At 39.9% G+C, this 23,714-nt stretch overlaps 1 protein-coding gene across 2 annotated transcripts in view; it reads right to left on the reverse strand.

Moving 5' to 3' along the window:
• Window positions 1–1,469: 1,469 nt before the first annotated feature.
• The window catches only part of LOC111874684 (anamorsin homolog), a 30,752-nt gene continuing 8,507 nt past the window's right edge, over window positions 1,470–23,714 (reverse strand). Inside the window, exons 3-5 of one of the 2 annotated variants that reach the window (XM_023870388.2) lie at window positions 16,803–16,980; window positions 12,053–12,180; window positions 1,470–1,744 (exon numbers count right to left, since the gene is read on the reverse strand). In XM_023870388.2, coding sequence (XP_023726156.1) covers window positions 1,631–1,744; window positions 12,053–12,180; window positions 16,803–16,980 — 420 coding nt within the window. In that variant the 3' untranslated portion in view covers window positions 1,470–1,630. Of the gene's footprint in view, window positions 1,745–11,069; window positions 11,254–12,052; window positions 12,181–16,802; window positions 16,981–23,714 lie in introns of those variants that run through there. The other variant, XM_023870389.2, reaches the window with a different exon arrangement.

Here is a 23,714-nt window from a genome sequence, read left to right on the forward strand (position 1 = left end):
TCTAACAAATCCATAACTATAAGTAATTACAACAATTCCACTAATTCACACACTTTACAGTTCACTACAGCACACGCTTCAGTCTTCTCTGCCTGCTGTGTCTTCATCAGTCTTCTGGTAATGGTTTCCAAAGGCGGATGTTCCATTTCCTCCAGATTCCCGAACTGTCCACAGCCTCAGCTACAGCAACTCTCAACTGACTGATTGCAGACTTGTCCTGCTTATAACTCAGCATGGACCACACATAAAACACAGCTTCCCATTAGTGCTCTATCAAATTGTTGCGTTTGCAGAAACATGCTTGTTTGCGGAGCCGCTACTTAGAAACAGCTGTTGCATATTTACTTATTTCAAGGTCATTGACTAGCAATGTGTCGACATGTCACAATAGTATATCTCCAATAGGTAGATCTTGTTTGATAAATGATATCTTGTAGAACTGAAAGCAAAGCAGCGCCTTTGCTCATAGATGAATCTTGATAATTACTCATTATTGTTAGCCATTTAAACTGCATGCAGTGTAGATGAATAATATAAGATACTAACCCAGAACTTGCCTGATGGGACAAGGAAAACCAGGAAAATCCTCAGCCAGGATAAGTGGTATTCATTCATTCATTCATCAATGGCTCTACAGCCCTTTGTTGGGCCCTGGCCCTTTCTTCAGTTCCGCAATCTTTTTAACACAGACGGTAGGACTCCTTGGATGAAGGATCAGCCCACCTCAAGGCCACTACTTACACACACACACACAGACATCCATGACTTGAGTGGGGGATAACTGGTATCCGAGCCAAAATTTGAAACAGGAACCTTTTCAATAAAATTCACAAGCATCACTACCTGAGCCAACTTGCTGAGTGTTGTTACTAGAGCGATGTGGATGTACCACATGGCAACAAGAGTTATTACGTAACCAAAGCAAAAGAATTGAGTTTTTCAGTCATGCTAAACAATTTACAGTACTGAAGAAAGTTGTCTTCTGGGTTTAGGCACCGTGTATTCTTCGTTTTGGCCGACGTTTCGGAGGAACGTAGCGCCTCCATCTTCAGAGCAGTTGAATAGCTGCGGAGAGCAGTAGCATAACAGTACTGTTATGAACTTACACCATGTGGTGTTTACAAGTCAGATGACTTGTCACAAAATGACATTTCTTTTTTTGGCAATACTGAAATGAAAATTTCAAGTTACTATCTCAATAACTTACATTCTTTGAACAGGCATGAAAATTCAGATGTCTGAAGATCATGTAAGACAAGTCCACTGACCCTACAAAATGGATGCTGCAAGGAGAAGATGGCACAAATGCATTCAACATTGGTGTGAGGAACAAAGAGGATTTGAAGCAAGTACATTTGGGGTTGAGCCAGTAACATGACTACATTCACGTTTGGCCTGGACAGACATTAGAATATGCAGCATTGGTACTGAAAGGGTTAATGCCAAAGAAAAGCCAATTTTGCATAAACTTTACTTTCTTACACAGAACAATTTTATTGAATTCTGTAAGCGCCAAACAGAAATAAGTCCTATTACATGTTTGTTACATGATAAGACACAAACGTCTGACAACTATAGAACATTTCAGGTTAAATTAAATAAGTACTTTAAACATATTACTGTATAAATCCTAAACATCCGCTTTCAGCTGCTGATCTGTTAGCTGAATTTTCTCTCCTGGTTTAAACGCAGGCATGCCAAGGTAAGGACAGCTTGCGCAGCGGAAAGCATCTCCCAGGTAGCACTGAAAACAAAATGATGCTGTCGCTAGATAGCAGAATAACGACATGGAGAAGAGAAAATTCTTAACCCTACCAGGACTCAAACAGTCGTCCAGCCTGTAGGCAGTCGTTATAGCAACCATGCTATCCCAGCTATCAACATATGGACATATGCAAAACTAAATTTAACAAACATTCTTTCCCTTAAAAGAAATATTAATATGTATCCCAAACTTCCATATGGGCAAATTTGCAAAACATAAATTTATGTAATACAAGGACACACTGTACTACGAAAAACACATTGTTATCTTTTGTGGGATTTTAAGTTTCCATGGCAGTGTGAAATCATATTGTGGTCTTCTGGATAATGACACTGTATACTCTGGCAGCCTGTAGTCTCGTAATAGGTGGGTATCAGCGTTTCATAGGAAGATACTGCTTCCTTCTTCAGTACAGATGATAGAGGCAGTATTCCCCAACAAACACTAGTACCCACTTATCACAAGATTTGGCAGAGTCATAATCGAAACGACACCAATATAAAAGTATCTTAGAAATGAAATACTTCAATAGTTACATTAATGAAAAACTGAGACTACAATAATTAAATATTGCATTACATTGTTCAAAATAAAACCATTGCTACTGCTTTCATTTGGCTCAGAATGTTGGATCCTTATAGAAGGAAAAACAGATAGAACGGAGATGTCAGAAGTGTGTTTGCTCAGAGCAGTGACAGGAAATTGAACGATGGATCAAAAATGTATTGAAGATATTAAAAAAGAACTGGGAAGAACAGTATATCAATACAACATTACAGAACTATCAAAATACATTTGGAAAGAATGCCCAAAAACTAAACACTGAAGCAGGTCTATCAATATACGCCTTACAGTGAGAATGTCGCAGATTCCCCACACAAAGATCAAACATTCTTAATGCTTGTAACTGGAAGTGATCAAGAGCATAATGCATAGAATGTATTGTATGTATGTATTATGAGAGGGGATGGGTTTCCCCATGCACTTAGACCAGTTATTGGTCCACTGTGCGTCCCCCTTTTAATTTCTACTGTCGCCATACCCTACTGGTAACGGTGCATGCCATCAGCCCCCGTAGAGCCAACGAGGTCGGCCCCCAGTACCTTGATGCCTCCCCCATCCAGCAGAGGCATTGGAGACTATTTGGGCGGGAAAGGGCCCGTAATTTAGCTCAGAGGCCTCCTAGAGACATGAGGTTCTTTTATGTGCCGTAAATCTATGACACGGGACACACGGCTTAAAGTCCCTCTCGGATGACTTGTTCCCTGAATTTTTTCGCCCTTAAATTTCCACGACCTCTGCCGGGTTTGAACCCGCGTACCTTGAGTCATGAGGTGGGAACGTTACCCCATAATGCATAGTAACAATGAATGATTTCATACAAGGAACTGTCACCAGTTATACACCTACACGCATTCCTCGATTTGCAATGGCAATTGTTAATATGAAAAATCAAAATCGAAAATGAAATTTCCATGTACTTTACTTATAAGCCACCAAACTTATGAACATAAATTGCTTCTTGTATCAAAAACGAAGTTCACTGAGTGAAAACTGGGTACAAACTGATACACTTTGTTGTGGCAAATGTTCATAAAATGAGTAGTACACATGCTGAAACAACCATTTCAATTTTTTCTGGGGATGGGTGGATTTGTAACCGCTCCACTGTCACTCACTAATTTAATAATTAGAATAATCAGTAATAAAAATAAGTGCAGGTAACAAGTAATACCAAAGCCAGTGGGACATAGTCACATTGTTGTTTTCAGGAATGGACTTATTCCAAGTCTTGACGTTACACAGGAAACACCCCCTGTGGCTTTTTTCTGAGAAATTTTGTTCGTGAGTAGCATGGCGGCAAACTTTGAGAATTCGATCACTGACAGGTCCTGCACGTCGTAACTTAAAAGTAGGCGGTTTTGAACCTCACGCCAAGCAGGTTATCTGTCAGTGTACTGTCGAAAACGACGTTAGGACTTAAGGTTCAAAGCCCCAAATTGCAGCTAGCTGATTGGAGATTCAGAAATTGTGTAAACCCCAGTTCTCAAAATTACCCAATCAGTGGAATTAAGGGGGAGTGACTTAGCACAGGAACTGATGTCCAGGGGACCTCAGTGTTTTCAGACAAAGAGTCACAAGTTAGTTGACAAACAGTTGCCAAACAGTCGCNAGTGTAAATTAGCATTGAACCAACTACTTCCCTCCCCGTCCTATGCGAGGCCCTAGCAAATGCTCTGAGAAGGATCCCAGCTCTACCCACAGCTGAACTAGTTGACTTTCCAAAATAAACCTCCGACTATTGTAAGCCGACACCACCTGAGCTTACTGGCGCCCAACCTAAGAAGAAAGAAGGAGAGGAGCGACGAACAACGCGTGACCAACCAATCAACAAGGGGGGTAGTGAAGGTGAGGTAAGGACGGTTACAGAGAGAAGAGGTGACGCCCAACTTGTGGGGCAAGAAGCCTCGAAAGAGAAGCCGGTTACAGATTGGAACACTAAACTGAGGAAAATCTTAGATGGAGGTAATTTAACACTGAGACTACTGACTTAGGAACACTGAAATTGAATGTTAAATGAAGGAACACCTTATACTGAGGATATTCCATTATAGCAAGAATAACTATCATATGGTTTATACAACTTATTTATTTGACAGTAAAATAAATAAGCTGTATATATTTTAACACAACAGGATGCATGAAATGAAAATTATCATATGGTTGCTTGTTCTGACTCACATATCCTAGAATTAGGGGTCATAGTTAGTAAACATCTTGCAGCTCAGACACACAATGAACTCCGAGAGGACCCATTCCCTCAACATAACTCACCATAACACAAACTATCATTCCTGAGGTAGAAAATAATTAGGAGAGTTCTAAACATGATTCAATACTATCTGTAACAAACTAACTTGGCCTAATAGCCTGTCTTATACCCTGAGAATGAAGGCAATATGTTAGTCCAAAGAAGTGGTGCCATCTGTCTACCAAACTATGTACCGTCACAATGACCTTTATATTGTCATTTGTAGGAGTGACTATATACGGAGTTTGGGTTGGTGATGACGCATGACTACAAGTAACTGTAACACTACTGCTGATTTCCACAATTTACAAAGCACTGGCACCTACAGATTAGTGTCCTCAGTCTATTACACTTTCCACTAGCCATTTCCTGGAAAAAGATTTTAACACAGGAACTATAAAAGTCTCCCTAAATTACACACTCAAAATATTATACATGAAGCCTTCTCTTCACAGCTGACTTTCAACTGAACACTTTTGCAACTAACTCTTTTCTCCAGACTCCTGTACAGAACTGGCTTTCAACTAACTGGATCCCAGGCTGGCAGCCATTCACACCAACCTCCTAGTCTTCTGTCTTCACAGCCTAACTTTCAAGTGACTAAGCTCTGAAGCTCCTCACACATAGTCTCTTCCACAGACCAACAAAAACCATGTTTCCAACAATACTCCGATTGTTGCATGCATATTCATTTTTGTGGGAACACATTTACCAAGCCGTTGCCTAGAAGCAGTTGGAACATGGACCACAGAAAACACAACTCTTCTATTGTTGCAGGTGTTACCCAGCAACGGCTGCTGTTTACAGAGCCACCTCTTAGCAATGGGTCTATATCTCTATATACCACAATATTCACTTCGTAAAAACCTCAAATCTCAACATACTGTTGCTTCCCTCACTATCGTAAGACAGTAAGGATTGTTCAGTTGGCACAGTGATAACCACAGACTGGACAACCAAGGAATCTGGGTTTGTTTCCCAGCAGCAGCAACAGATTTTTGTCTTCTCCACAGCATTCATGAAGGCTCTGGGGTCCACAAAGCCTCCTATCTAATGGATGTGGTAGAACTTTCCCCAGGGATATAGTGTCCAGGGCATGAAACTGACTACTCACCTCCATCTAGTGGCAAGAATACTCTCCCATACTTCACGACACAATACTTAAGTATAGAAGTAAACCTGCTGTCCTATCAAGCAAACTGCAAAAGGTGCCAATTTTCTGAGTCACTGATTCAGTGGCTCCCTGATGAATAAGAAGCAACATTATAATGGGAACTAAGCATTTCACATATGAACGTTTTCTGTTTGAACTCAAGAAGAGTTCATGTGAGCAGAACTACACGAATGATCATCTCACTGCTATGCTCTACAGTGCTCTGAAAATCTTCACCTCCTTCACAACATATGCCCATTCTTCTCTGTTACTTTCCTACATCTCTTCACTTGCAGCTACCATAAATCATTCTCTGCATCTCAATTGAGCCTTCCCACTTTCTTCTCCTGTCTCCCTTCCACGCATTTCCTTCCTCACCCTTGTTTCATGCATTCTAATCACAAGACCCAACCATTCCAGGAGTTCTGTATAATTCCCTCAGTACTTGGTTAGTTCTGATTCTCTACACCCTTTGTTCATACACTTCCTCAAAATTTTCATCTCTCACACATCTTAACTCTTAAGATCCAAACCATCAAGAAAAACTTCTGTTCCTCTTAAATATTTCCTTCTTCTTTGTCCTTTTTATTATTATCAATTTCCTCTTCCAATTTCACCTGCTTAATTTTTTTTTGTTTTATTATTCTCTTGCCTTAGTTTTTGGGCCTGTAACCTCCTGCACTGCAGACGTGTAAGCGCACCATGACTGGTGGGTCACATTTGCAAAACATAACGGCTCACTGTCTATGTCACAGGCTCATTATTGCCTGTGTTGTACTTGCTAGTGCATGCCCACCGGGTGCTATTTCTACAGCTACACACAACACAACAGGAGGAACTACCCATCACCGCAGGGCACATGGGCACATAGATGAGGGATGCCCTAAAAACTAAACTTAACAGTCATAAGCATAGCAGTTTCATTAAAAATTTTAAGAGCCACCTGAAGATGACGACTGTTGGTCAAACACCATGCAGTGTGCATACACCAGTGAAGTGAGATGTTGAGGGTCCCACATTATCTAGACAATTGGCTCAAAGATGGCGGTAAGGTTCTCCGCCTTATGCGCTGTCCGCGCTTTACTTCCCAGGAAAGTTATTTAATTAATTCCTGGTACTCATTTCTGTTAGACGTTGAGTCGACCCCAGGGCCATAGTGCGGCCGGAAGGATTAGGTCAATTGGAAAAAATCCAATGACCGCCAGTGATGCAGAAGAAAATTTAATTTAAAACTTTTGAAGGTTTTAAAAAGCTAGTTGTCATGTGAGAGAGTTAAAAACTAACTGGAATAAACAAGCAATATGCAACGGGATGCTATGACTTGATATTCTTGCTCCTAAGCCTAGGATGGTCCTAAATTTTTTTAATGTTAGTGGAGTGGGACTAAGTCCCTCGTACTGTGGCCACTTCTGGCCTATTGTACCAGCCCCAGATGGTGGAGCAACTGGTGGAATGACAATTGGCAGGGGAAACCAAAGTACTCAGAGAAAACCTGCCCCAGCACCACTCTGTCCACCACAAATCTCACTTCACCAGACCTGGGATCGAACCCGGGCTGCCGTGGTGGGAAGCCAGTGACTAACTGTTTGAGATATGGCGTGGCCTTTGGATGATCCTAAGTGGCAGTCAAGAGGGCATAGGGAAGGGTAACAGGGTGTTGTTCAATTTTCCTACCCTCTCCTGACTCGCTTTCCACAAACAATGAACATTACCAATCTTATCACGAAAGGCTTTTAACAACATCTCAGGCATCGGACCATGGTACTTCATAATGTAAGTCAGTAGTTTTCAAACCATTTTTTGCAATTCTCTTAGAGCCAAACGGTATCTTTTGGTGGACTGGCTCAAAAATATACGTAACAGCCAATTTCTCCTACACAGTGTCACCTCAAAGACAAGATAGAAAAGGTGGTGTGAAGTAGGTCAATATTTAAAATAAATCTGATTTCAAGTTTTGTTTTCCAGTTAGAACTCAACACAGTCTTGAATGGTTTTGTCACATGACTGATGTTAATTTCAGATGTAGTTTCATTAAACTGAAACTTTCATTGTCACAGATGCTGACTGACTGCTCCTTAAACTGACATGTGTTTACAGTTGATGGCAATCCAGAGTCACTGACACTCCTACACCATCCTTTTAACCTTCCAAACCAACTGTAAACATTCTCCAGGATCACACAGTTATCACCTCACTGAGCTATCACTGTTCCATAAATTTCTCCAGTTGTCACAGCCCCTAAAATAAAAAATCACATCGCATCTGTGGTGCATTATGCCAACACAGCAGCCATACTAAATGTTCCACAGTATTATAACTACCCAGAAGACAATGAAAACCAAAGAGCACAAATGTGGGGAGGGTGTCTTTTATAAACAACATCTATTTCAGGGCTGCCAACATAATTTTGGGGATAAACTAAACCTGACTTCATCTAGTTACTTTCCTTTGTACTACTTAGTTTGTCATTTTCAGTCCATTTCAACTGCATAAGCACATAGCTTCCTTTCATTTCAAATGAGATGATTTGGCGAATGCCTCGAAAAGTAATAGCCACATGGGAATAAGCTGGGACAAATGATTCAGTAAAGGAAGTACATAAAGAATTCAGTTCTCAGCAAAGTCATGTCTTTCTGATTAGGGTTCACATACTCATAATGTGGTTACTTCAATGAAGGTTATGAAACGGTTTCAGAATTTCTCCATCATACAGTCAGCTGGCGAAGTTGTGTGGTGAACAAGAAAATGTATGAAATTATCAACAGAAGATGCAGTAATATTTTTGTAGATTATACCACAGTTAGTAGCTAGACTACATACCATTAAAAGGTAGGACTGATGAGTGATGAACTGGAAAGGGTTTTGAAGGAAGTGGCCATGGCCTAATCATGGTACTATCCAGATATTTTTTGAAACAGCTGAGGAACATCACAAAAAAGCTTCAATGAGAATAGACCATGTCCTGGCCGAGGTTTGAATCGGGCACCTGGTAATTTTGAGACTAGAGTGTTACCACCATGCCAACCTGATCTGTCATACAAATACTGTGTTTTTGAACATTATCCATCATCTTCCCTTTAACTTAAAACAACACTTCTGAGGCTGGGTCCTGTCTAGCCCATGCGGAGGCAGAGTTGAATACATCCACCATAGCCCTGCAAGTTGTAGGAGGCACCTAAAAGGGAAGTCTCTCTCTGTCTCTGAGACAGAGAAATATGGTCACGAGTCCCATGGGACTCAGACCTGAGAATGACTGCACTGGTGAGGGCCAGCATCAGTTGTAAATGACAGAACCGTCCTCTCCTCAGAGAGAAAACCCCACATCAACAAAACCCACAAATGTCTGACAGTAATAAAAATCTGGTCATAATTCCCAGATGGGTGCCTTATTCCAAGACACACTAGCTGACTGACCACTGGTCGTAACATAAGACTCAACTCGACTCAGATCCTGTCTCCATCCTCCAAAACATCTTTTTAAATTAAAAACAGGGCAATGGATAATGTCCAAAAACACAATAACTGTATTAATATATGACTGTCACAAACTTTTAGATCTGATCAGTCATACTAATTAAGTTTAGATATTTTACTTACTTAATTACTTACTTATGGAGCAGAGCCTTTCTTGAGGAGAAGCCAAATCTGCAGCTACTCAAGAATTTCCCAGTAGTTTATGGAACCTAAAGGTTCATTACTGTGTTCACAAGAGCCTTCCACTGGTCCCTATCATGAGCCAGATCAATCCAATCCATACCATCCCATCTTATCTCTCTAAGATCCATTTTATTTAGGTACTTTACCACTCAGAAATAATCACACTTCATATTTAAAAATGCCAGACATAAAAAAAGCACATCTCAGTCAAAAATTCTTGTCACTGACTTCAAGTGCATATGACATGTAATATCTCTGCTAACTACCTGACAAATTCCAAGGAGAAGGCTCCTTACACAGAAGTTAGCAGCTGCTGAGGTACTCAAGAAAACAGACACCGTTGATGGAACCTGAAGGTTCATTACTGTATTCACAAGAGCTTGCCATGAGAACCTATCCTGAACCTCATCAATTCAGTCCAGAAGTCCTATGTCTTAAAATTTTGATATTGTGGCATGTAGACCTGTTGTTAGGCAACAACTGTGAAACAAGCAACTATGCAACAGCCACTGCAAAGTAACAGCTCCACAAACAAGCACGTTTCCATGGCAACAAGAGAATGCAGCAGTAATAGAACAGTTGTTTTCTATGCAGTCCATACAGACATATTATAAGCAGGACCAGTTAGTTGTTGTAGTTAGTGAGTTAGTTAGATAACCGCTGGGGCTCAGTTGCTGTGAGAAGCTGGTAGCTGAGGCACGGGGACAGTTCGGTAACCCAGAGGAAGGGGAACATCCGCCAAAGGAAGCTGCTACCAAGCAACAACAGCGAAGACGTAACTGTGGACACTAGTGTGCGTGTAACAATTAAGAGTAAAATGTAGTTATGCACTGTATCAGAGGGTCCAATAAATCTAATCATCATTCCAAAATCCATCAGTAGCCAGATTTAATACATGTGACAATAATATAATTCCTCCTGTGACTAGTTTTTCAATTTTAAACTTTAAAGGAATGCCTTTAAAAGAAAAGCTTAATACAATAAGAAACATGCAGGAAAATCCAACCATTATATAAATTCTATGAACACGATAACTCAAAATACCAGTTACCAGATTAATACTTTAGAGTATGAGATTACTATGAGGGAGAGTCACTAAATAAGTCATAAATGGATATAAACCATAATACATGTGAGATATCCAAACCTACAACAAAACGTATGACACAACTCCGTCCTAAGTGCAACAATTCATTGTAGTTCTTTTGCCTTCTTTTCTTCTACACTACATGTTTCGGCCGTAAATGGCCGTCATTAGGTGTATTTCTCTCATGTAGCTGTTACACTGCACGTAGTTTAAAATTTAAAAACACCAGCTTTCTTAATTGTTCATTTCTCCGTTGTTATTAGGTCCCAATATATCAGAATCCCCTTGCTGATATTTGTCAGATATGTATAAAATCTTTGTAATTTACATACGTCAATTTCATTTTTGAATTTTGGTAGTTTTAGAATCTTCCATTTAAATCCATTTTTTTTTTAATTTTAAATTTTAAAATTTAAAACAGCTACGCGAGAGAAATACACCTGATGATTGCCATTTATGGCTGAAACATGTAGTGTAGAAGAAAAGAAGACAAAAGAACTACAATAAGTTACTGCACTTAGGATGGAGTTTGTGTCATACATTGTGCAGAGTGTAACAGGATGCTTAAATATAAGACTGCAACAAAATATTTATTTCTTGACATATTCTCCACCAACACGGATACACTTGTCCCATCGCTTTAGCAGTATGTCAAAACCCGCAGCGAAGAAACTTTCTGACTGTTGTCTCAGCCATTTCTGCACCTCTGTTTCAATGTTTGCCACCAAGGTGGTTTTTTCTTGACCCAGCTGTGAACTGCTTCATGCGGCAAACACTTCCTACCATATACAGGAAAGATTTCTTTATGAATATGCTTTGCACCGAGTCCTTCTGCCCACAAGAAAAGCACAACAGAACACTGCTCTTCGGTAGTTTACTCCTCTACCATGTTGACTACTGAAACCAGCCTTTGAACAAGTGCATGCACATCTGCTACCTTGACTGTCATGAAGCTGGACTGTGCTGCTACCTAGTGATACTCACAGACAACCTATTATGTCCACCATTACAGCTGTTTTACTTCCATTTGTAACCTACTTACTGACTCGCCCTCATATATGTACCACCTGCTTTAGCATCAACTGACAGTAATGTGGTAATAGGGCCTGAGTGTTTCATACGAGTCAAACAATACACAGGTTCAATTTCCCTACACAACATTACTTTGTTTGGACTTTCTAAAGAGGCTAAAGAGCTGTAGAGCTGTATTTGAGGTTCTCACAGCAGTGGTTATGAAGAGTACTACTTTCTGGGATATAACATTGTGTATTCTGTTGAAAGTCAACCGACTTTTGGAGGAACATATAAAGTCCATCTTCAGCAGTGAAGAATAAGCCAAGCAAGAAACCAGCTGAAAGCAGGTGGAAAACAGAGCTCTGAGGATGGAGGCAATATCTTCTTCTGAAATATAAGCTGACTTTCAATGGACTACATGGGGTTATATCCCAGAAGATGTAGAGCATTTTCTATGAGGTAAAAACTAAAATTTTATACTTCAAAGGGTTAAATGTGTAACATAGAGTAAATAGGGAAAAGTGATGTTATAAGACAGTGTATACTATTGACAGTTGAACTTACATTGCCACAAGCTGAAGTTTTAGTCTGCGCTGGAGGTGCAGCTGCTGGTTTCCCTTCAGCGGCCAATTCCTCCGCAAGGCCACAGGAGCAGTTCTTACAAGCCTTCCTCTTGCCTGTCGTTCCACACACTTAAAACAGACAACAGAAATTACTAACTTGCGTAAGGTTCTCTCTGTATTTAATTAAGCACCTTGACATAAAGACGTAGTGCGGAGTGGAAAGCTAGCTCCACATATTCTTAATCTAAGCACCAGATGGAGAAGACAGATCAGCTTCACTCTCAAGCCTCTCTAACCCTATGGGGGGGAGGGAAACACTGGTACCTAACATATGAAATTGAGTATGGTCATCAAGATTGCAAGGAGAAAAATCTCTGCACTGCCAGGAATCAAACCCTGGTCATTCAGACCACAGCCTAAAAACCATACTGTGCTACCTTCGCTCCCTTTGTGTGCCACAATGAACTGGTAAATTCCATGAAACAGTGTCCTCCTTCACATGCTGGCAGTCACTCATTTGGTCAAAAAAAATTCATGCCTTTTACAGAACCCAAAGGTTCAATACCATGTACAAAAAAGTATGCCACCAGATCCTGTCCTGAGCCAGATTAATCCAGTCCACATTATTTACACCACACCTTTAACACCCATTTTATGCAGGGTCTCATATGACTTTATGTCATAACTTCAGGATGTGAATCCTGAAGTCATTTTAACTGATAAATGTTATACTGACAGATCTGCATATGTAGCTTTACGAGATGTAGCACACGTGTACTGCAGGCAGGCATGCTGAATTGGCCACTTTGTACACTGGATCTGAGCCTGTGACATTTCTATATATGGAGTCATGTGAAAAACACTGTGTATGAATGCAAAGTGGACACAAGAGATGACATCCAACAACAAACTTTTGATGCTACAAGAAAATTAATAATATTGCAGTTCTTCATAGAATTAAACATTCCCTAATGGTATCAATGAGGCTCTGCATTTAAGCTGATGGAAGGCATTTTGAACAATTATGAGTTCTACGGGGGATATTCAGAAAGTAAAGATACAAGCCCAGTAAAAATGCAAGGGAAGTCCCCTGCCCTGAAATAGTGCTGCCGTGTGAGATAAGAACTGCATGGCAGGGCAGAGTTCATTCGCCACAGTCACACCAATGTGCTCACAGCGTGTATTTCAAATGGCCATGTCGATTCAAAATCCCGCCAAATGTGAGGTTCATGCAGTAATTCGATTTCTTCATGTAAAAGGAGAAACTGCGGCTGAAATTCATTGCCAACTTCTTTCTGTTTATGGTCAAGATGTTATGAACAGGCAGAACGTGGCAAAATGGTGTTGTGAATTTGAAGCGGGAGGAAGTGAGTTCATGATGAAATAAGGAATGGAGGACCATCCGTTGTCACTGATGAAATCATCCAAAAAATGATGAAAACATTTGTGCTGACAGACTTTAACCATTGCTGAACTTCATCAACAACGTTCAGAAGTGTCAAGAACTCTTTTCAATGAAACTGTTACAAAAAAATTAGGCTACAGAAAACTGTGCATGCGTTTGGTGCTGAAAATGTTGACATATGATCACAAGAAAAACTGAGTGGCTGCGGCATATGCATTCCTCACGCATTATGAGGATCAAGGTGATGACTTCCTGGACTGTATAGTGACATGAGAAGAAACTTAGGTATCTCATCACTAGGGACCGGATTTTAATGCAAGTGCATATTTCTTTCTTGCAACCAGAAAGTATGCTCATTTGGATATATGTATGAATTGCTTTGTTTCTTAAATTTTGGACATGGTTTGATGGTGCATATAAATGCATATTTTGCCTGTTTTATGAATCAGCATCATATTTTCGAAGATCTCTATTTATACTGCGTATTTCCTTTTAAAAATGTTTATCATATATATTTTTTAATGTTATATTCAAATTTTCAATCATGGTCGTGTGTATACAATTTTTCTTTTCCATATTGGAATATGTTGCATATTTGGCTCAACATTTTGTCATGATTCATGTTTCTGATGCAATACCCAGGACGGGACTTCCCCGATCCCTCTACTCGTAACTTGCCTCATCCGTGTACCATCAAAGTGGCCAGAGATTAGTTGGGAGTGTTCACATGTAGTCGCTATCAAGGTAAATACTATTCAACCAATAAGGGACTTTACTTATTTTTTCCGAAGTCTCCATGAGGTTCGTTACGCTTCTTCATTTGAAGCTGGGGGCCATTCACATTAGTGGTGACAAGTCTGTAGTTAAGTTTGTTTAGATTTCTGTAGTCATGCCGAAAGTGAAAGTAGGCAAGAAACTAAATTACAGCTGTAGCAGTGGGAGTTCAAAGGAGAGATGATAAGTATGGATAACGAAATTCTTTATTGCCAAGCATGTGAGAAAACAGTTGTTACAAAAAACGCTTTCACATGCTTCAGCATTTGAACAATAATATACACAAAGAGAATATTAAAATTAAATCCATGAAAAGTGCTCCTTTTCTAAAATTGCTTAGTGAATTTTCTAATAATAGTTTTTCACAGTTTTCCTTTGATTTATGCAAAGCCTTTTTAGTGGCAGATATTCCGCTGTGGAAACTAATCAATCCTACTCTGAGAAACTCCACAGAGAAGTTTACATAGTGCAAAGTGCCAGATGAATCTACTGTGCGCAAAAATTATGTGAAGCAGTGTTACGATCTTACAATTGAAAGCATAAGAGATAAGATTCAAGATAATTTTGTGTGGGTATCAATTGACGAAACACAAAATTGTGAAGGATGGTTTATTGCAAATTGTATAGTTGGATCCCTTTAAAGAATGAACAATCTACCCATATCTTCTTGCGGTAGAGCAATCTGAAACCACAAATAGCTCCGCAGTTTCCGAATTTTTTATCAATTCCATGAATTTACTATAACATTTAGAAATGCTGCAGCAGAAATTCAATAAGTATTTTGGAGAGTGTACAAGATTTCGACTGGGTTTGTGATCCATTTGTTGTGAATTCAGAACATCTTCCGATTAAGATACAAGAGAAACTCGCAGATTTAAAAGCAGACAGAACATTGAAACTAAAACTTCTCGAAGTGCCTTTGGATACGTTTTGATTGGCAATAAGGAATGGATACCCGGCTATCTCCAAGATGGCAGTTAATGTGTTATTGCCATTTTCAACTACATATCTGTGTGAACTGGGCTTCTTGACGTTAACTGAAATTAAGACATCAAAGAGGGAGCAGCTCAAATCCATTGATGAAGGAATGAGACTTGCGTTCTCAACGATTCCACCACGGATCAGTCGCCTGTGTGCAGCTACGCAGGCGCAAATATCACATTGAAGGTATGAGTAGAATTACTGTATTTACTTTAATAGTAATAGAAGTGTATTTTCTACACTCTACAGTGAATTAAAGTTCATTAATTGTTAATAAATGCACGAGTCGATTTCTGTGTAATGATAATAAAATAACAATATAATAATATTACAGTGATAAGTTGATCACATATGTATTTATATTAATTGTCTGATATCACGCGTTTTTGAGGGGAATGACATTTTGGTGTGCCCTGTTGAGACATGGATTTTTCCTGGGGAGTAAGTGCGGCCAGCGTGTAAGGCTGACAACCATACCACCATATGTGAGCTCGATAATGTGGGACCCTCAATGTCTCACAACCCTATGGGCCTTCACGGCCTGTTACAAGGATAGTTTTACTTACTTACTTCATTGCAGAAGGTATAAGCAGTATATACATCTCAAATATTGGTACTTAGCTAGCAGGCTGCAGTGTCATATCTCGGACAATCACAATATGAAAGCTACTTAAAGTCTTGGAAGTAAAAATATTGTAAATGATGGCAAAATAAGGACAGGGTCATGGTGCTGGCTTTGCACTGCCGAAGCTCAGATTCAATCCTAGAGGACTTCATCTAAGACTTCTGGTGGATGAAGTGTACTGGAGCAGGTTGCTGTCTGAGTATCTTCAGTTTTCCCCCACTAATCATCATTCCACCACTGCTCCACATGCATCTACCACCAACCCCAACCAGGCAGCACATTATCATATCATCTGTCTTTAGGTTGGGGGTCTTCATCTCTGATATGTTACATTAGAGAGGAAGGGATTTCAATAGTTTTACGAGAGAGAGTCAGTAAATAGGTCAAAAATATAAGTAAAACAGCTGTAATGGATGTAATAGGTTTTCTATGTGTATCACTAGGTAGCAGCACAGTCCAGCTTTATATCAGTCTGGGTAGCAGAAGCACATGCACAAGTTCAGAGGCTGGTTTCAGTAGTCAAAATGGCAACTGTGTTTGAGGTGTGTACTACCGAAGAGCAGAATGCTGTTGTGTGTCATTTGTGGGAAGAAGGACTCAATGCAAAGGATATTCATAAAGAAATGTTTCCTGTTTATGGTCGGAAGTGTTCGTCACATAAAGTGGTTCACAACTGGGTGGCAAACGTTTTACTGATGACAAAGACGTTGAAATGGAGGTGCAGAAGTGGCTGAGACAACGGTCAGAAGACTTCTATGCTGCGGGTTTCGATGCATGGTAAAGCGATGGGACAATGGTTTCAATGTTGGTGGAGGTTATGTTGAGAAATAAATGTATTTTTTTCAGTTTCAAATATCATGCGGTTTACATTTTATATCCATTTGTGACTTATTTACTGACTCTCCCTTGTATCAGCATTTATGAACCAAGTAAGTTAACAACAAAACTCGTCAACTAGAAACTAACCCCTGAGAGAAGCTGGATCTGGTTTCTTGAGATCTTCTTCATCCAGCAAATTATTTTCATCAATTGTCTCAATATCATCATCTACAGTGTCGTCTAGTTTCCATACAGCAGCAACGTTAACTGAAGGCTGTACCTGAGGACTCTGCTTAGCAAATGACAGCTTCGATGATGATCCTACCTGTGAAACATAAATATTTTATAATTTACATTTACAAATTTAAATAGTTCTTGTTCAACTACAATCATCCCACTTACACTATTTATTAGTACTGATAAGGTTTATAATTTCCCAGTGATGCTGTGGGAACAATTTTGCCCCTACCCACATTTTAATTATTTATTGAAGGCATGGGGGTCTTGGCAGTTCAACCTTAATTTGTAGACACTGTACCAAGCCATGAAGTGTGTCTTCAGTTAAGGACTTCACATTCAAGGTTGTAGAGAACACTGAATCACGCATATATCTGGTGACAGTGTGGGCCTGACTGCAGGTGTTCTCTCATGCCTGTTAAAACTAATGTAATGGTACACAGAACACGCTAGATACTGTAACGAGTAGGGGGGAACATACGACAAATAACAGTCTCTAGATTGGATGATTAGATTTACTGGCACTTCAGTTACAATCTCTTAATCACAATTAATACAGCTTTAGCACTGATTTACACACACTTTCCAGTTCACCATTGCACACAAACTATGATTCTCAGTTTCCACTAGTCATTTCCTGGCAATGGAGCTCAACACATGAACAATCACTTCAAATCACTATGAAGTCTTCTTCAACCCAATTATCCAATGCTAATTCTCTCTCTCAAATTCACTGTACAACTGGAATCTTCTGCTCCAAATTCTCAATTCAATTAGTCTTTGAGATTTCTTTAGTCTGATCTAGCTACAAGCAGAATTGCATTATATAGCCACAGCACAGACCAAAGCACAGAAAACACAGGTTCCTCCACAGTTGCACGATGCTCTGTTGGGGTTACCACATGATCTAGATCCAGTTAGTTCAATGGTGTGCTCACTGCTGCCTAGTAACGAGCTGTAACATTCATCCAGAGAGAAAACAACTCGCATTGTTGCGTGTTGGAGCGTGTTTACGGAGCCACTTCCTAGCAACACGTCACAATACTATTTCATCTCAGCCAGGTTTTCAACACTGTATTAATTTATGTATTAAAAATAAATTCTATGCCTAGTGCAAGGATCCCGCAATCAATCCCCAAGTGTGTTACATATCTGTGGTAATAGGGAGCACAGCTGAGAGGGTACAGAATTCCAAGATCATTCACTCGGCAAGGGCCAGTCAGCATTCCTTAATGAAATTCCTTTGGTAGGAGTCTGGCTGAATGTCAGGAGAAACCATTTAAGTTGTTCAGTCATCAAAAAGTTGGTTAGGAGGCAGACGCTTCACAATTAGTAATGAAATGAAATAAGACTGTATTTTAACTGTATTATTTTGTGCAACCATGCTAGGGATGTGTGATTGTGAGAGCCACTAAACAAAGCGACTGGGCACAGTGAAAATCTGTTTTCTCTTGACAGTGATGTGCGGCAACAGTCAATGTCATTACTTCATACCTACATATGCAACCATGTACCACCTATACCGTCTTGCAAATCCAGTCCCTGAATGCTATACATCCTGAGGTGTCACAACCCTCACAACCAATCATAACTGGAAGGCTGTCACATCAGAATAGAGTGGTTACAAAAGAAATCATCACTGAAAATGACATGCCGAGTGGTTATATTACATAACTGCTACACATACTGTATATCGAGTAAAACAGAAAACTATAATTTCCACATACAGAATAAATACCTTCACTTAGCAGTTGCTGTCAACACTTTGGAGCCTCAAGGTTATCAGGGCATTTAGAAATCGTGTTCTTGCCTCATAGAAAACACATTGCATCTTCCCATTATGAAGACCAACCAATTAATGGAGTTTAGAAAATAATTTATTTTTATTATGAGAATCATATAAAACACACAAACACAATGTGAAGGCATGGACAAAATTCAGACATTTTAATGTTAAAGGTGGTACACACAATAACCACCATGCTTTAATGGGTTAAAATGTTGAAATTTCCCATGAACCAAATGATGCATCACTATTATTCTGTCTGAGAAATACTAATTGTCTACAAACTACTTAACAAAACATACTGATCTGCACTCTCACATGGAACCGTTTTGGGTATTAACTCATTTACAGCAGGAAAGAAATTTTCTGCTTCTGTGACCCTCAAGCTAGTCAGGAAATCATTCTGTGCCATGCTACATTTGAAAGCTCACACTTCATTTATTTCTTGATGCATGTCAATACCTCATTACTTAACAGTCCACCTGTGTAGTGCACAGGACGTGGTATAAAACTGCCCACAGCTGTTATAAAACACACCTCCAGTATTACAGGCCTTCAGATTACAGAGTCTACCCTTACAGAAATTATAGTTATGACCACAACTGACAATATGGGCAATAAATTTGAGTTTATAGAAATTCTGCCAAATATATTTCGATAACAAGTATGAATGCATCAGTGATGTAGAAGGATGTGTAGCTTGATATGTATCACTTCTGCCCCTTTTTTCGAAATTTATGGTGTTTAAAGTTTAAAATTTTTCCAGTTTTTATGTGCATTTTTGTCAACCTACTACTATAACACGTATTTCTGATGGGGTAAAATAATATGTGCTTTTAATACAGCAGCAGACAAAAAAATCTCCACAGAAATATACCACTCATAACATGGGAATCAATGAAAAAAATGTCCGTTCCTGTTAGGGCACTTAAACATTTATAAGCGTTACGTTTAAAAATGCTGTATCTAAGACAATTTTTATGATAAATGGATGGAATTAACTTTGTCTGTACCAGCAAAGAACATAGTGTCTCATATTATAACATAAGATTTGAAAATTTTAGAGTTATACTCTATTTTCAATTTTTTCTTTTAATTTTGATGCATACTGTAAAAATGGTTTCCCAGTTCTTCACAGAGATGTTCCTAGTGGGTCAGCTATAGTCATGACATCATAGGGTTCAAGCTAATTGTGCCCTTACAATACACATCTCTCAGAATTCATCCAAAGTAGCTACACTCCTTCTAACTCTCAGAATGTACCAATCACCAACTTTTACTGGTGTCTCAAATATTTCTGGGGGCACGCCATACTTTGAGCAGGCAACCATGCAGGATATAACTGTCCTATGTGTGCAACAAGACCTCCAGTATGGTGATTCTGGTTCCCACTGTATGCTGAGTGTAAAATCTTGCATCTTTCTAACGTTAAAGTAATTACTTATATCAATACCTCATGAGGCACCCTCAAAGGTGTTTTAAATACAGTACACATCATGGAGCGCAACTTCACGTAGAAGATGAGGAGCTCCTGTGTTTCAGTATCCAATGTTTCGTGTCCATTCAAATAAAACCAACCCTTGTGTAAAAATATGTCAACTCACAAGCTCACCATGGCTTACAGCCATGTGCTTTAGCAACTTCTCTTAACTGATATCTTAGTCAGTTCATGGTGGTAAGCCTGATACCAACTTGACATTCAGGGAGATCAAGAAGTCGCACACATTACACTAAACAATTATATTTTACTGGTTTAATGCACAAACTACAAGACATACAGCACTTACAATTAATGTAAGATTTGAGGCTTTCACGGCGGTGACCATGAAGAAAGCAGTCTTCTGGGATTTGGCACCGTGTATATGTGGTGTTAACCGACGTTTTGGAAGAAAAGAAGAAAAAATATAAGAAACCTGCAAGCAAAGAGACCGTGAGAACCGGTAAAAGCAGACTGTGTGGAAATATACATGTGAAATGTCGGTTAACACCACATATACATGGTGCCAAATCCCAGAAGACTGCTTTCTTCACTTACTATTAATGTTTATAACCTTGCATCTTAGAAATGCAAAATCAAATCATGTCTTTATAACATATGCTCAAAATGGCTTCCTTGTTCAGCAATGCATGCGTGAGGTCCTTTTACCATGTCTGAGTCCACTTTGTGGAGCACGTGTAAACTGATGCTGTTAATCGTTGTCGTAATGTTCCTCTCGAGGTCATCCAGTGTATGCAGATTGTTTTGATAGACAATTCCTTTGAGGAAAAATCTGCGGGGAGACAAATTTGGCGAATGCAGGGACCACAATACTTTCAAAATGAGATGGTCAACGAAAAACTCGAGCAAGAACTGTATGGTTTCATTAGATGCGTGACATGTGGCACCGTCTTGCTGCAACTAACACTCACGTTCATCAACTTCATGAAGCGCAATAAACTGTGTAATGATGTCTTGGTACACTGGATGGTTCACTGTTGTTTCAAAGAAAACTGGGCCCACTATTCGACGACGTGATACAGCACACCACACTCCAATTTTCTGACAGCGCAAGGGCTTTTCATGTAACACATGTGGATTTTCAGATGACCAAATTCTATTGTTTTGACTGTTCACATAGCCACTAAGGTGAAACCATGCTTCGTCAGTGAAGAAAACCTGATTAAACTCTTCAATTCCATGGTTTCCAACAAATGTCCAAAACCGTCTACAGTACGCTTAGCATTTTTCTTTATCCAGGTCCTTCAGTTCCTGCACACAGTGAACACTATATGCACTTCTTCATCGCTTTCTGAGCACTTCCATACGAAATCCCTGATTGCGCTGATAGTCTCCTCAGGCTTTTTGAAGGGGAACGCTGCAACATTTTCTCCATGTCAGCCAGTTTAGCCTCAGTCAAAATGGCCGGTCTCCCGGATCTCTTCCTATCTGAAACTGATCCACATTCCCGAAATTGGTTGATTATTCTTGGTATCGTCGAATTGTTAGGTACCGCAGAATGTGGATATTCCTGACAAAACTCGTCTGCAACACATGCATAAGAACGACTGGAGAAATGTTCCACAATGTAAACTCGTTCTTGGGAAAATGACATCCCTGTCACGCAATAAACAAAGCTATACTGCAGCTGTCGTATGACCACCGATACACAACAGATGGCGTTTCTACTCACTGTTAGTAATCCTACAGTACCATCTAGCGGTAGGAGATATAATTATATTAACTGCAACACAATTTATAACAACTTTTAGTTTCATGTACACGACTTTTCGATCTACCCGTATTTATTCGAAAGGACATGTGAACGCACAGGATAGCATACTGGAGAACAGTTGTTGTGAAACAAGACCTCAAGGAGTGTATTCTNGTCTACAGTACGCTTAGCATTTTTCTTTATCCAGGTCCTTCAGTTCCTGCACACAGTGAACACTATATGCACTTCTTCATCGCTTTCTGAGCACTTCCATACGAAATCCCTGATTGCGCTGATAGTCTCCTCAGGCTTTTTGAAGGGGAACGCTGCAACATTTTCTCCATGTCAGCCAGTTTAGCCTCAGTCAAAATGGCCGGTCTCCCGGATCTCTTCCTATCTAAAACTGATCCACATTCCCAAAATCAGTTGATTATTCTCGTTATCGTCAAACTGTTAGGAACTGCAGAATCTGCATATTCCCGACGAAAGTCATCTGTGACATGTGCATAAGAACGACAGGCGAAATAATGTTCCACAATGAAAACTCGTTCTTGGGAAAACAACATGTCTGCCACGCAATAAACAAAGCTATACTGCAGCTGTCGTATGACCACCGATACACAACAGATGGCGTTTCTACTCACTGTTAGTAATCCTACAGTACCATCTAGCGGTAGGAGATATAATTATATTAACTGCAACACAATTTATAACAACTTTTAGTTTCATGTACACGACTTTTCGATCTACCCGTATTTATTCCAGTTTTATTCGAAAGGACATGTGAACGCACATGATAGCATACTGGAGAACAGTTGTTGTGAAACAAGACCTCAAGGAGTGTATTCTTGCGACGTCACTTTATTACTCAATGCCATAACTACAATTCAACGTAATTATAAGAAAAAATGTTGAACAAGTCGTTTCACAGTCACTCCTTTCGTATTATCAACTCTCACTATACTGTAGAACTGTCCATCTGCTTTCCGTGCGGCTTCCACTGTCTTCTGTCGGCGCATCACTGCACACTGGCAGTACACTAGCTCCTGGCTCGGCACCATACTTCTCTCCTCTGTCAATACAGTCGTCTGTCTGCCTTCAACTGGCGCACACTGCACACTGCCTGCTCACACACTGCTCAGCTGGCTTATTATACTGTTCCCTGTTGCCCCTTAGTAACAGTAGCGTCTGCTGCTAACTCTTACAGTTGCAATCACATGGCAGCTAGTCCCTGCTGTCGCAGGATTATTTTAAGTTTACGTTTTCTTTAGTTTAGGAGCCGGGATAGCCCAACTGGTACAGTGACTGACTACGGGCTGAACAACCGAAGGGCTGGAGTTTCGAGTCCCACTAGGGTCAAGAATTTTCTCTTCTCCATATCCTCCAGCCTGGCTCTTGGGTCCACCCAGCCTCCTATCCAATGGGTACCAGGGGCTCTTTCCTCAGGTGTATAGTGGCATGGGTGTGAAGCTGAACACACCTTCAACTAGTGCTGAGATCAAGAAAATGTGGATCTACATATCCACTCCTCAACACGCCTGCATGGCATAGTGCTTAATTAGTTAAGATTAGGGGCAACTTTACCTTTTTGTTTCTTTAGTGTATACTAATAAATTTCGTTCATTCTTTGATAACTGAAGATCACAGAAGAGCATAAGCCTACCGCCTGCTGATATGAAGAAATCTTTCAAAATGTTTCATAGTTGCGGTATGGATGTTCAGACAAGACAGCTGACAAGGTCTCAGAGAGAGTCAGCAAAGAACTGGTTAATCATCCCTCTGCTATAAGGAGAGATTATCAGACAACTTGCTGCAAAATATTAAGACACTCTGGTGAAAGAGTAA

This window comes from Cryptotermes secundus, unplaced genomic scaffold, assembly GCF_002891405.2.
Source record: "Cryptotermes secundus unplaced genomic scaffold, Csec_1.0 scaffold151, whole genome shotgun sequence".
Lineage (NCBI taxonomy): Eukaryota > Metazoa > Arthropoda > Insecta > Blattodea > Kalotermitidae > Cryptotermes > Cryptotermes secundus.